The sequence below is a fragment of the Epinephelus lanceolatus genome, chromosome 16 (genome assembly GCF_041903045.1).
Source record: "Epinephelus lanceolatus isolate andai-2023 chromosome 16, ASM4190304v1, whole genome shotgun sequence".
Taxonomy (NCBI): domain Eukaryota; kingdom Metazoa; phylum Chordata; class Actinopteri; order Perciformes; family Serranidae; genus Epinephelus; species Epinephelus lanceolatus.
In genome coordinates, this window is record NC_135749.1 from 38,362,562 (window position 1) to 38,377,099 (window position 14,538).

At 41.6% G+C, this 14,538-nt stretch overlaps 1 protein-coding gene across 2 annotated transcripts; it reads right to left on the minus strand.

Moving 5' to 3' along the window:
* Window positions 1–6,672: 6,672 nt before the first annotated feature.
* Window positions 6,673–14,186, minus strand: LOC117250603 (saxitoxin and tetrodotoxin-binding protein 1-like). 2 transcript variants are annotated; one of them, XM_078176082.1, is made up of 7 exons: window positions 13,996–14,186; window positions 13,080–13,225; window positions 9,439–9,518; window positions 7,316–7,441; window positions 7,078–7,197; window positions 6,925–6,956; window positions 6,673–6,852 (listed from the first exon to the last, which is right to left on the minus strand). In XM_078176082.1, exons 1-7 carry the CDS (start codon window positions 14,113–14,115, stop codon window positions 6,748–6,750), a joined length of 729 nt encoding a protein of 242 aa, XP_078032208.1. In that variant the 5' UTR covers window positions 14,116–14,186; the 3' UTR covers window positions 6,673–6,747. The 2 variants fall into 2 exon arrangements, with proteins under 2 accessions (XP_078032208.1, XP_033472499.1); XM_033616608.2 differs by having other exon boundaries at window positions 6,673–6,956.
* Window positions 14,187–14,538: the final 352 nt, after the last annotated feature.

The following is a 14,538-nucleotide window of genomic DNA, read 5'->3' on the forward strand; positions in this document are numbered from 1 at the left end:
TGTGGCAGGTGGTGGCAGGCTGTGGCAGTCTGTGGCAGGTTGTGGCAGGCTGTGGCAGGCTGTGGCATGATGTGGCAGGCTGTGGCATGATATGGCAGGCTGTGGCATGATGTGGCAGGCTGTGGCAGTCTGTGGCAGGTTGTGGCAGGATGTGGCAGGCTGTGGCATGATGTGGCAGGCTGTGGCAGGTTGTGGCAGTCTGTGGCAGTCTGTGGCAGGTTGTGGCAGGCTGTGGCAGGCTGTGGCAGTCTGTGGCAGGCTGTGGCAGGTTGTGGCATGATGTGGCAGGCTGTGGCAGGCTATGGCAGGTTGTGGCAGGCTGTGGCAGGTTGTGGCAGGTTGTGGCAGGCTGTGGCAGGTTGTGGCAGGCTGTGGCATGATGTGGCAGGCTGTGGCAGGTTGTGGCAGGTTGTGGCAGTCTGTGGCAGGTTGTGGCAGACTGTGGCAGTCTGTGGCAGGTTGTGGCAGGCTGTGGCAGGTTGTGGCAGGCTGTGGCAGGTTGTGGCATGATGTGGCAGGCTGTGGCAGGTTGTGGCAGGCTGTGGCAGGTTGTGGCAGGTTGTGGCAGGCTGTGGCAGGTTGTGGCAGGTTGTGGCAGGCTGTGGCAGGTTGTGGCAGGCTGTGGCATGATGTGGCAGGCTGTGGCAGGTTGTGGCAGGCTGTGGCATGATGTGGCAGGTTGTGGCAGTCTGTGGCAGTCTGTGGCAGGTTGTGGCAGGCTGTGGCAGTCTGTGGCAGGCTGTGGCAGGTTGTGGCATGATGTGGCAGGCTGTGGCAGGTTGTGGCAGGCTGTGGCAGGTTGTGGCAGGCTGTGGCAGGTTGTGGCATGATGTCACAGTCTGTGGCATGATGTGGCAGTCTGTGGCAGGTTGTGGCAGGCTGTGGAACTGCATAGCAACTGTTATATTAAGATATTCATAATTGTATTTCATATTAGATACTGTAATATAGCTTGTGTTAATAGTACAGTTTATGCTATTGTTACATTCTGTCAGTCCAGCTGTTGCAAAGACACCCTGTCACCTTGTGACAGGCTTTGGCTCTGCGTAGCAACTGTTATGTTAAGATATTTTCATAATTGTATTTCATATTAGATATGTAAAACAAGTAATACAACCAAGGAAATATAGAAAATAAGAATAATATAAACACAGGGAAATATAAAATATTAAATATAAGAATAAGAATAGTACAATATGTACAGTATTTTACATTCACATTTACGCTATGGAACAGATATTAATATATATTTAGATAATATTAAGAAGTGCAAAACAAAGAGAAATTGTCCTTAATTTTTATTTTGTATTCATCATGACTCCATGGCGAAGTGGAAAGTAGAGTGACTGTCGTAACAACAACACGGACCAGTGGGTTTTCCCAGGAAATGTGGCCCCGCCCTTATTGGCAGGGAGTCAAGGGAGGCATTTCTGAACAGCGGGTGCCAGGAGATGCCACAGGTTGCCACAGATTGCCACTGCGGTGCCACTACCTGCCAATGCCACTGGGAGGATCTCGGCGCTGCTGTTAAACTCTCGTCGCTCGGGTAAGCCTGCTTTTCTTTAATACCTTCTGCTAGTTTTATTAGTCTTTACTAAAGTGGTCCTGCTCTCTGTCCTGCTGTAGTTGTTGAGGCCACAGTTGGTGCCTCCTTTCTCCTGCGCCTTGTGTGGGGCAGCATTGCGCCACCCGGTGACGTGGGCTGCCAGCGGGGCATCCCGGGGGGCGGCTGTCCATGGCCTCCAGCCCCGGTGTGGTGGCTCCGTCTTCTGCTGCTGCCAGTGACAGTATTTTACGCACACTGATTAAAGTGCGCCCGGTAACCCTACCGTGTACATATGCAGCTTCGGGTTCTCCATCCCAACACAACTCCTTTTTTGATTAATTCCTTTCTGTTTGCTTATATGGTTTATTTGTTTCGTCTGATTATTTTCTTTTTATTTAATTCAATATTCAGCTCTGGGTTTGCTCTCAAGTTACTGTAGGCTACAACTAGTTACTACTCCTGGTTTCTGCCCACAGCTGAGTTTTGGGGTTAAGGTTGTTTTGTTTCATTATAATCTTGTTACTTTGTGTTTCTTTTGTGTATTTGTAGTTGGTGTCAGTCATTTAATTAGTTATTGGGTTTATTCTGTTCCTGTTTGTGTGTGGGTGTGAGTGCTGTGTGTGTGTGTTTAGTATAGGTCTCCTGTTTTAACTGTACAACCTACTGTATCTGCCTGAGTGTCCCCCCACAAGCGGTATTATAATTTTGTTTCTTTCCTTTTCCAGGACAGGAGCTGGCGAAGTGTGCGGCAGACTCCCCCCTGTGGTAGTTCCCCTCTCACTCCCCTTAATTTGGCGTGGCACGTGGTGGTTTGGTTTGTAGTGGTTTTCTTTGGTTTGAGTTGTGTACCTCCCTTTGGTTTTGATTTAGTCTGTCTGCTAAATTAAGCCTTAGCCCTGTTCCTAGTTTGTTTATTTATTTCATACCGCAAATTACATTAGTTTATTATTTTGGCACTCAGGCTGTGTATTTTTGGCATCTTTGTGTTCTTTTAAACATAGTAAACCTCTTTTAATCAATAAATCTTTGTTATATTTGGAAGTCCGTCTCTCATCCTCTCAGTGTAACGAATCTGTGTGACCTTATTAGTAAGGGTATTGGTCAGAGGTATTTCCTGGGGTGCAATTCCCCTGGTGGCGTTGTCGTGCAACTTCCTCCCTCTCCATTTGGCCACACATATATAAAAGATCACCACAGTCCAGTACAGGTAAAAAGGTGTCAGCAACAAAACACTTTTTCACATTAAAAGAAAAACACATCTTACTGCGATAATAAAACCCCAACTTTAACCTCAGCTTCTTCACCAAGCACATCACATGTGACTTAAAAGTGAGGGAGTCATCGATCAAAATGCCCAGGTATTTATATGAATTTACAACCTCTATGATGTTACCATCAAGAGTGACCACTGAAGGAATGTTTAGTGGCCCATTTCTGGCATTGGTGAACAGCATGAGTTTCAACTTGTCTGCGTTGAGAACAAGTTTCAACTCAAGTAAGGTATGTTGAACCACATTAAAAACATTTTTCAAAGATTCAATGGCCCGTACAAGAGTTGATGCATAACAATAAAGTACTGTGTCATCAGCACCTGGGGGCTATTCCAATAAGCAGGCTAAAGGCAAATCCAGGCTTAAATGGCCAAGTCTGGTCAATGTGCCAGAGTTCTCTTGACCCAGATTATTTATATAAATAGTAAATAAAAGTGGACCTAATACAGAGCCCTGTGGTACACCCTTGGAAACAGTTACATTATCTGAGCAGAGATCTTCACTCTTAATGCACTGGGATCTGCCACTACTTGGAGAACCAAGCAAGTGCTTGTCCAGAGAGTCCCGAGCTGAGCAATCTGAGTTTTAAAGGTTGTAATCAACAGTATCAAAAGCTTTAGACAAGTCCAAGAAAAGTGATGCACAATGTTGCTTCTTATCAAGTGCAACAGAAATGTCATTAACTACCTTCAGAGCAGCTGTAACAGTTGTACGTTTTTTTCTAAAATCAGATTGGTAGCTTGATAAAATTATTTTCATATAAGAACTCCTTAAGTTGATTAGCCACAAGAGCTTCAAGAATCTTTGCCAAACCTGACAAATTGAATATTGGTCTGTAATTGTTTAAGGTAGCTGGATCACCTCCTTTTAACAAGGGGCGAACAAACACAGCTTTCCATAAAGGAATTTCCTTACTTTCAACTGAAAGGTTAAAGAGACAAGTAAGAGGCTTTGCTATAAAATAAGCTGCTAATTTCAGAAAGTATGGATCCATAGAATCAGGTCCTGGGGATTTTCTGTGATCTAAAGCTTTTAGAGCTTTATGAACTTCCTCCACAGAGAAAGGTATAAAGATAAAGTCTGACCAGTATACCCTGGGGCATCAGTACTGGGCTTCACAGGTGCAGATCCAGTAGAGTTAAACAGAGAACCAGAAGAAATAAAATGCTCATTAAAACAATTCAATATCTCGATTTTATCGTGAACAACCACAGAATCCTTCACAATAGAGGTGGGTAGAGAGTTGGGTTGTTAGACACAGAAGGGGATTTTATGGTTTTCCAAAACCTCCTGGATCGGTCAGGTTATCAGTGGTGGTAGAAACATAATATTCTGATTTGGCATCCTTAATCAGTAAGGAACATTTGTTTCTTAATTGTCTAAAAACTAGCCAGTCGGCGGTAGTACCTGTTGTTCTTGCCTTAGCCCAAGCCACATTACGCTCATGAATAATAGCCAGCTCAGAGAAAAACCAAGGGTTGTCCCTCCTCTTTACTCTATATTTCCTAAAAGGGGCATGTCTGTCTATTATGTGCATAAAACTGTCATTAAAGAATGCCCAGGCTGTCTCCACGTCGGCGATCAGCTCTATTCTACTCCAATTAAAATGAAATATATCGTGAAAAAGTCCCAGTTCATTAAAATGCTTGTGGTTCCTCTAACAAATGACACAGGCTTAGTTTTAGGGATCCTGGTGTCCCTGACAACAGAAACCAGACTATGATCACTTAGGTCATTGCAAAAAAACCCAAATGCTGAAAATTTATGAGGAACACTGGTCAGGATCCAGTCATTTAAAGTGGCCTTCTCAGGGCATTTACGATTTGGACGAGTTGGTGAATTTATCAACTGGGTAAGATTGAGAGAATCACAGAAAGATTTAAAATGATCAGATACTGGTTTAAGCCAGTCCCAGTTCAGATTTCCAGCCAAAATAATCTCGCTGTTATTCAATTTGGATATAAGGTGCGTTAAAGACTGTAGCACATCGTTTACAGCAGATGGAGGTCTGTAACACCCAACTGCGGTGATACCGAGGCCTTTTGCTATTTCCATGTTCACTACCAGAAATTCCAGTTGCTTGCAGATTGATTCAGACAGTATTACCCTCACGTAAACTTTGTTTTCGGATAGTACAACAATGTCTGCATCAGTTGATTTAACCCATATTCTAAGCATATCCATTTTGGGTACCAAACTGCGCACATTCAGATGAGTAATTTTTGAACCAGACAGATTTAAGATCAGATGGGGTCTGAGTACATTGCAACTCGGGGCCAGGCTTAGGTTTCACGTCACCAGATACAAGCAACAATAAAACAACCAGCCATCTCTGTTTACCAACTTGACACATCCTTTTCAACTATCAGGTCCGAACAAGTTCTCATTGGACCGAAAAAAAGTTATTTAAAACCAGAAGGATTTGAAGGCGGGGCAAGAGTCGAGTGAGTCCAATGTTAAGTTCACATCCTGTGCCAACTGCTTCCTGCTGTTTTTCTCTTGACATACTCAACGCCCTTTCCATAGAGCTTTTAAATTTCAGGCACTTTCTAAATACTGACAACATAGAGCTTTTATAACACATAGTCGGGGAGCTTGCTTTCTATACTGCCACCATATTGGCCATACGCCGGAAGTCCCATTTCATCTTATTTTTCAACAAATGTCACCAAAAATATTTGACACTATTCCCGAAATCAGCAGAATGATGTGAGATTTTTTTCAGAATTTTATCACCAACACTTTGTTATTGATATCTCATTTCGTTTTGAAGATATTGACTAATGAACTTTGGATGGGGCGTGGCTCAGCACATAACTCCACAACATTTTGGCCAACTATCACAAACCCTGCAAGCAATGTCTTAAAAGGGACCAGGAACATATCCTGAAATTTTTCATTTAAATTGACCACTAGGGGCACCATAAATGCAAAACAGTGGGTGTGGGATAACACAAATCAGACTATAAATCAGAAATTGATCATTACAAAATTTGTAGGATATGTTTAATAATAATGGTGAACCACATCTGTTAAATTATTTTAAAATCAGTGAATAAGTGGTGCCACAAGTTCCAAACAAATGGTCTTTCTCAAAATTTGTCCATCGATAAATGAGGGTTTGTTCCAACATCACCAAACTCTGTGGACTTTTTTAACTAATCCATTAAAGCATGTCCCCAAAATGTTTCTGCAGTTGACCAATAGAAAGCGAAAGTGTTTCCAAAGAAGAGCGTGGCCTGGTAAAGATTTGGACATCAATGAATGAGTATCTGTATGACTGATTGATATGATTGTCATAAAACCTGCTGGTAATGCAGGCGTCTTAAATTGTCAAATGTCTTGACTATATAAATGAAGTTATCATTATTGTCGGTGAAGATTCTCAGTCATCCAGGTCATGGTACCACTTATCACCCACCTACAATGCAGTCTTGGGATCCCTAACTACTCTGGAGGGGTTCACACCCACACAGGGTTTAAAGCCTGCAACTCCGTACCAGTCATTCAGAACTGAAGAAGCTTCTTGGATGAGAGGCGAAACGTCTTCAAGAAATGCAAGTAAGTCTAGTTGCCTATGATATAGCACTTACCATTATTATTATTATTATTATTATTAGTATTAGTAGTAGTAGTAGTAGTATTTATCTATCTTTATTTTTTTCAATTATTATTATTATAACCTGTTGTCCAGTAATTCCTGATAATGGACACCTCGTCTGGCATTATGCCTTACGTTTTAGAGTGGACCTTTTAGGTGGGCATATGAAGTGGCGGAATCTGAAAGTGATTCAGTCCAAAACAACAAACAATAATGTGATGTGAAGCCACCTGAAAAAAGCAAAACCAAACATCCAGGTTTTAGTATTTAATTTTATTTTAACAGTTGAGGACATTTCTGATATATGTTGACACTCTGATGTTTGTCATTCAGGACTCTGCAGCCTTCTCAGTTGGATCAACCTTCTCGTGCTGTTCAGTCTTCTCATGCTGGTCAGCCTTGATATGATGGTCATCCTTGTCATGGTGGTCAGCCTTGATATGATGGTCATCCTTGTCATGGTGGTCAGCCTTGTCATGGTGGTCAGCCTTGTCATGGTGTTCAACCTCATCTGGAGATGATTTCTTATGACAAAAATCTGTGGAGACGAGAAGATAAATAATTTAATTGTATCAGTTATGTCATTTACTTATTTGCAGTTTTTACTTGAACTATCGACTGTGGGAGTAAAAACATGCAGACCGCACACAGAAACGGACCTGTAGCGCCATCGTAGTGGAACGCTTTGTCATGAGGGAATCCCAGACACTCTGCCAATTTGGTGTGATTGCTGTGAGCTGCTTTCAACAACTCAGCATCGCGATGTTCCCCGTCCTTCTCTGAAACACACACACGCACACAAAACATACACTTGAACTATTCCTTAAAGTTTTTGTGTAAAGACAAGGATATGAATGTGTGTGTGTGTGTGTGTGTGTGTGTGTGTGGTGAGTTTACTGTAGATCATCAGGAAGTGGCCTTCAGAGCTCATGTAGACAAGCACCAGACAGTCAGGGCAGCTCTCATAGAAATCCACATGACCTAACTCATTGTCTGGACTAATAGTTCCATGCGTCTCCATCGCTAACACAAACACACACACAAATACACAAACAACATACGTCATCACTAAAACAAGAACAGCAACATCAAGAGCAACAACCACAGTTGTATGATCATAGTATCAAGAAGTATTATCAAAATGAAGAAACATTTCAGCATTAATCATAATAATAACAAACATGCATGATAATACATAAAGAGAATCTGCTGCTTCTACCACCACCACTACTATATCAACAGGTCTATACGTAAGGGATAATGTATAATGAGCTGGTGAATACTGGGAAAATAACTCCCGACAGGGGAATAGAACCCCGACGCGCAGTTACAACATGATTGAGCTAATTGGAGTAGTTTCATGTCGTATCCAACAACGGGAGGCTTTTAACGGATGACGATCCTGATGTTAGCTTTGCTGCTAGTGTTAACGTTAGCTGTCCCTGTCAGCTGCAGCCACTGATGCTTTCTAGACACCGCGATTTCCCAAAACTGAATAAATACCACACATAGCAACACAAAACTGCTTTGCTACCTCAATCATGTTGTAACGGCTGTATGGTTGATGCGTATATGCTGATTCGGGTGCTATCAGAGCCGATCCGTGCATCACTATGGCTTAACGATTCACTCAGTCAATTAAAACAACCCGTCCTGTGTTAGGAGTGTATGTCACTGACAGAAAGAAAGAAAGAAAAGGGAAAAAAAGATAGAAAAGCAGCGTACACCTCACATATTTATTTCTCACAGTTGCGCACACGTGTGGCTGGCATGCAGAAGCACCGTCTGTGTGTCTGTGTGTCGAGGGTGCGAGCCGCAGCTTCAGCTGCTCAGGTTGAGAGGCTATGTAGCCCGGTGTGTTTTTTCGCTGATTCGGTTCTGCAGGTTCTCTGCTGGTACACTGGAGACGGGGATCAAGCAGTTTGTCTCACTCGGGATAGATTGTGCTTTTTTGGTTCATAGTTTATGATTGACGTGCGATTTATTCGCGTTTAGAGGGAATAAATTTCTGTTATAACGGAAACGTGGGCACAGTTATCTATACAAAATACACAGACTAACTAACTAACTAACTAACTAACTAACTAACTGATTGACTAACATAAACAACTGAAAATTGAAAAAAAAAATTAGCTTGCACTGTTAGCTCTGGTAAGGGAAAGCATGAGGGAAAGCGGCTGACCGGAAGTCACGCACAAAAAAAACGGAAGTTGATCACTATTTACTTCCGTGTTTGAAAATAAGGTGGATACTATGCTATACAATGCTATACTATACTATACTATACTATACTATACTATACTGTACTGTACTGTACTGTACTGTGCTATACAGTGCTTTGCTATACTATACTATACTATACTATACTATATTATACTATACTAGGCTGTGCTGTGCCGTGTTGTGCCAGACTATACTCTACTATATTATACTATGCCATACTGTGTTATACTGTACTATATAATACTATACTATACTGTACCGTACAGTGCTATACTATACTATACTATACTATACTATACTGTACTGTGTTGTGCTATGCTATACTATACTAAACTATTATTACAGTTATTATGTTTTTGCTATCATAACTCAAATTTTTGTGTTTATTTCCGTCCTTTGGTTTGGGATTTTAGATGGTGGAGCAATTTGGATCCACTGTATTTGTGTGTTATGTGTTAAGTGCTATGTAGATAAAGTTGACATGCCATGACCTTGACTTAAACTATACTATACTATAGTATACTGTACCTTCACTATATACATTTAACTATTGTTTAAATTGTTTGCTCTTGAAATTTCATTTTCTAAATCATTGTGGTAAGGACAGTTCTGCATTGTGACTTCAGAGTAGTGTTTGAAGGCTCAGATTAGAATAAGGTTCAGGTCAGGGTTAGGGACTCATGTGATGGTCAACGTTAGGGGCTAGGTAGTGCATTATATCAGTGACGGTCCTTGGAAGTATAGAAAAACGTGTGTGTGTGTGTGTGTGTGTGTGTGTGTGTATTAATGCAACTCACTGCCTCCGATGGTTTGCAGTGTGTGGTTGTGAGACTCGTCCGTTGTCATGTTGATGAAGTAGTTAATACAGGACGCATTACTGAAGAAGACAACGACAAAAACAGACAACCCAACATGAAGACTGTGACTCTTACATCTTGTTCTGTGTAAGGACTCCTGTGTGCCATCTGTCTTAGGTAAACTGTAACATTAACTAGCTCAGTGATGCTAAGTAAGCTAACAGTAGAGAAACGTTGTTGAGTTTTTCAAATGCATGTTTTTGGTGCAATGAGCACCCTGAGCCAAATTTAGATTAATTTCCATTAATTTGAGAGAAAGCAGACATCGAAAGTGAGCCAATATTTCCATCACTCTGCAACTCACACCAAAACAATCTAGACTGATAAACAGCAATACTGTTAAGAAGAGAAATATATTTTTATGATTTTGGGAACTCAAATTACATATTTTGTCCCTGTCCCTTTACCCTTCAAGAAACCTTGAAAATTGATAAGTCTAGATGATTATTGATCCTAATAATGCTAAGGATTGTATGGGATCATATTTCAGAGGCAGGGGCTATGTTGTTGCCATTGGTGATAATAAACCTGAACAAATCACCGTGACTTGTGGGGTCCCCTAGGGTTCAGTTCTTGGGCCACTATCATTTGAGGTGTATTTGCTCTCTCTTGCTCAGGGATTGTCAAAGTCTGACATTATGGGCCCCCCCCTCACACAAATTTGAGACGACTGCATCCCCAAACCCTGCATCCATTGCTGAAATTTTTGTTTGTGTTTGTTTCATCTTAATGAAAATAGGGTTTTATCACAGGTAAAACCTGCATATGAATGGATAAAGGAGAGTAGCAGTTTTAGAGGGATAAAAAACATGTTAATGTGGATTTTTTTTGTATGTCACACCTAATATTATTCTTCTAGACCCTTTTACTCTTAGTAAACAGTATGATGTTTTTTGGTGGGTGGGGCTTAGCTGGAGGGAAAACAATTCTCGACAGACATTAGCTAGCACTAGCTAGCAAGTTCTGTTGGATTGTTTTAGACAACGGAGGAAGATGATATTAGTAGTGTTTTTGGAAATATTCATTCCCAGTCCCGGAGCACACTCTGGCACAAAGTGGACAGTTTGTAAACTCAGAGCACTGTCAGAATGTTTCTGATATACTTTATAAATACTTTACTTTAAAAATTCAATTTTTTCACTCTTGCTGTCAATTACACACAGGTCCGAACATACACATGCACAAACAGGACCTATACATGCACTAAGTGGAGAGTGAGGGGGCTGCCTTGGTCAGGCGCCCCGAGCGGTTGGGGGGGGGGGGGGTCGGCGTCGGTGCCTTGCTCAAGGGCACTTCGGCAGTGCCCAGGAGGTGAACTGACATCTCCAGCTACCAGTCCACGCTCCATATTTGGTCCGGACAGGGACTTGAACTGGCGACCCTCCAGTTCCCAACCCAAGTCCATATGGACTAGAGGCTGACATTTTTTCGGGAGTCCCATGGGTCACGTGATTCCCGTGGGATTCCCACGAGATGGGAATCAGTTTCACTGTTCGTCACGTGATTGGGACGGGATGGGAAAAAAATTCAACGGGAGCGGGCGGGACTGGGAATCATTAGGCCTGTCGCGATATGCAATAAGTTAATTGCACAGTAAATCAAAAGGGATTAATTACCATATTCATGCATGTTTGTTTTCCTTATCTCTCTCCACTAAAGAGACTGGACGACAAGAGTGTTCACTGCCGTGCATCGTCTGGCAGCCAGGTGAGTTGGTTTATTAGCGTAATGAACGGAGGGAAAGCTCTTGTCATTGAGTGTCTTTGTCTCTTTTTAATCTAATTTTTAGTTTTTAAATTGAGCCCTTACTATTTCCTTTGTTTTATTTATTATGATATTTGTGTATGATTATTTTATATTTCAATACCTGTACAGCACTTTGGTCAACTGAGGTTGTTTTTAAATGTGCTTTATAAATAAAGTTTGACTTGACTTGACTCTGTGGGGGAGGCGGGGCTATGGGCTACACACACACACACACACACACACACACACACACACACACACACAGTGCAATCTTCATGTGGGGGAGACGAACAGTGAACAAGGGAACAAACAAACAGTTGAGCATAAGAGAAAGACAGGGAACTTGTTCCTAAACCAAATGCCACGGCCCCTGTGTGGGAGTGTTTTGGATTTAAACCAAATGACAGAGGGGAGCCCAGTAATTTGGATGAGCCAGTGTGCCGGGTTTGTTCTAAAACCATCTCAACAAAAAGAGCGAATACGACCAACTTAACTGCACACCTGAGAGTGAGAGGCTGAGAGTCTATTTTTTTGTATTTATAAGGTCTTTGTTTATTTATTTTGGTATTTTTACGTGTTATTTAAATGTTCTTTTTTGCATTCCTAAATATTCTTGTTAAATAAATGTTTATTTCTCTTTAAAAGGGTGTACTTACATCATTATGCCTTTTATCATTATATAAGTAAAAAAATGGTCTGAAAAAAGCAAAATTACACAATAATAAAAATGGTCTTAAAAGCACAATATTACCCAATATTATCGCTTATTGCAATGATTTCTGACGCAATTAATTGCACAGCAAAATTTGTTATTGTGACAGGCCTAATCATAATAACAATAGTCAAGTTTTTGAAACTAGCTCCACCTCCAGCAAGTACAACAGTAACATGCTGCTCTAACATTGATGCTTCAGTATTAATAATCTAATGATGTCATATATAATACTATCAGTCAGAGGAACTGAACACTACTTTTACTGCAATACTTTAACTACGTTTTTCTCTCTTAGAACTGGTTTCTCTCAATACTTCTCCAAATTCTGATGAGGTGGACATGACAAACCTTAATACACATGACATTTTTCATTCCTGGAAATACTTTTTTTTTTACCTGATATGAAGTGTACATGCGAGCATTTTTGATGATGGCCTCTGTCAGGTCCTTTCGTCATATCACATTTAACCATAGTTGTCTTTGTTTTTGTTGACGGACAGTGGCGGCGAATAGAAGTGACTCCTTCTATTCTGGCTCCCAATAACACAAAAACACAACATTTTTAAACTCCTATGTAGCCTACAGCACTGTGGTAGAGATGCAGGTTTTGCCTCCAGCTAACAAACTGACGTCATTGTGACATCTGCCCTAAAAGGGTCTATTTAGAAGATAATCATGCGCTACCATTTGTGATTTCCCATAATGTTTTGGGGAATGTAAACAGAAATATATTGTTGCCATGGTTTAAATGAGTGACGCTGTGGGCTACAACTTGCGACTTTGTGTTTGTGTTTGCAAGTAGTCTCCACTAAAAGTAATTAGCTATCAGCAGTTCCTGTCTGTAGTGGATGCACAGACAACTATCACTGGACTACTTTGATACTGGCGAAAACTTAAAGACATAATGATTGAGTGTCTTTTTTGTCCCCTTTGATTTCTAAGTGGCTTTATGGATGTTTACTCTGGAGTGTGAGATATGCTCAATTGCTTTTTGGCAGAGTTTGATGTTCAGGTTGATACCACTCTCATGTCTATATGCTAGATATGAATCCATCCCCAACGGTGGACTGATGTAACATACCTAAACCACTATTAAACAGTCCATAATGTGAGCACTCACTGGAACATGTTCCTCTCAGTGAAGGTGATGGTGTGGTTGTCAGGGAGAAGTCGGAACTCGACGTGGGAGCTGGTGAGGTCAGACCACTGGCCTGGAACTTGCTCATTCTTAGAGACGGACCAGACCAGAACCCAGTCCCCAGAAATCTGCGGGAGGAGGGAGACAGAGTCAGAGTCAGATGTGGTCCTTTGATGCGTAGGTGCTGATTGCCAGCAGCATCACCGCTCACTTCACTTTAAGTACATTTTTCTAATAATATTTTTGTGCTTTTGTTTCAGTCACATTTTGAATTCCGGACATTTACTGGAGTATTTTTAGACTGTGGTGTTTCTACTTTTACATAAGTAAAGGATCTGAGTACTTCTCCTCCACCTCTGCGTATTAATTTGAATTTGAATCACAGGTGACCATATGCATTGTTGTATGTAGTTTTCTGTTTGAACACTGGGTGGAGCATTAGCTCAGAAAAAGGCATATAGGTAAGCCGCAGGTGATGAGCAGCAGGTGTGGAAGGGGGAAGCATACAGTTTTTGACCGTGTCGGTATCAGCGTGGCGGCATCTCAACAAACAAATTGATGAATGAAACTTATCTGTGTTGAAAGTTAACTTAATGACGGAAAACTTACCTGTGGATTACCTGTGTTTTACCTGTGCTAAGGTGAGCATAAAAAAGAGCAAATAAATGGGTCGCCGCACTCCAAGACAACTCAGTATTGGGCATTGGTTCATTGTTTTTGCCCAGAACACGCGTCCGAAGAAGTTCTCCCCGTTCACCCCTCAGTGACTTATAAATGTATTCGTTTTTATTGGAAAGACTCTACAAAGTTCAATTACTGTAAGTTTAAAAAAATGAATTATGTGACCGTGAAAAGCTCAGTCCTCACAGGAGTGATGGACGTCAGGTCTCAGACTCACCTCGTGCAGGTCTGTTTCTGGCAGCTTTTTGGTCAGACCGTGACAGTCGTGGTGGTGGTCTGCGTAGGTGCTGATCACCGCCAGCAGCAGCAGCAGCGTCGCTTGCTTCACAACACTCATCCTGTTCTGAGACGCAAATCAAAGGCACCCTCTGCTCTGTGATGTGTCAGGACAGCACAGTGAGAGGAGCGAACCAGGTTGGTTTATAACGGTCCTCAAGTCCCCACCTGACCTCGAGCCCCGAGGGACCCTCAGCCGGTCCAAAGTGTGTGTGTGCTCAGTGTGTTATTGACCCTCTAATTTGCCCAGTTTAAGTTCAGTTAGCTGCATTTCTGTATAAAAAGGTTAAAAAAGGACAAGATGACAGCTAATATGTTGTAGTTTTACATAATTCCACCTTTCAGCTCTGAACCAAAAAAAAGCAAAAGAGAGGACACTACACCTGTTATAGCAATTTTGCATTGGCTTCTTGTTTCTTTTAAAACTGATTTTTAAAATGTATTTATTTATCACTAGCTTTCAGCTCTAGCACAATCGTTCCCA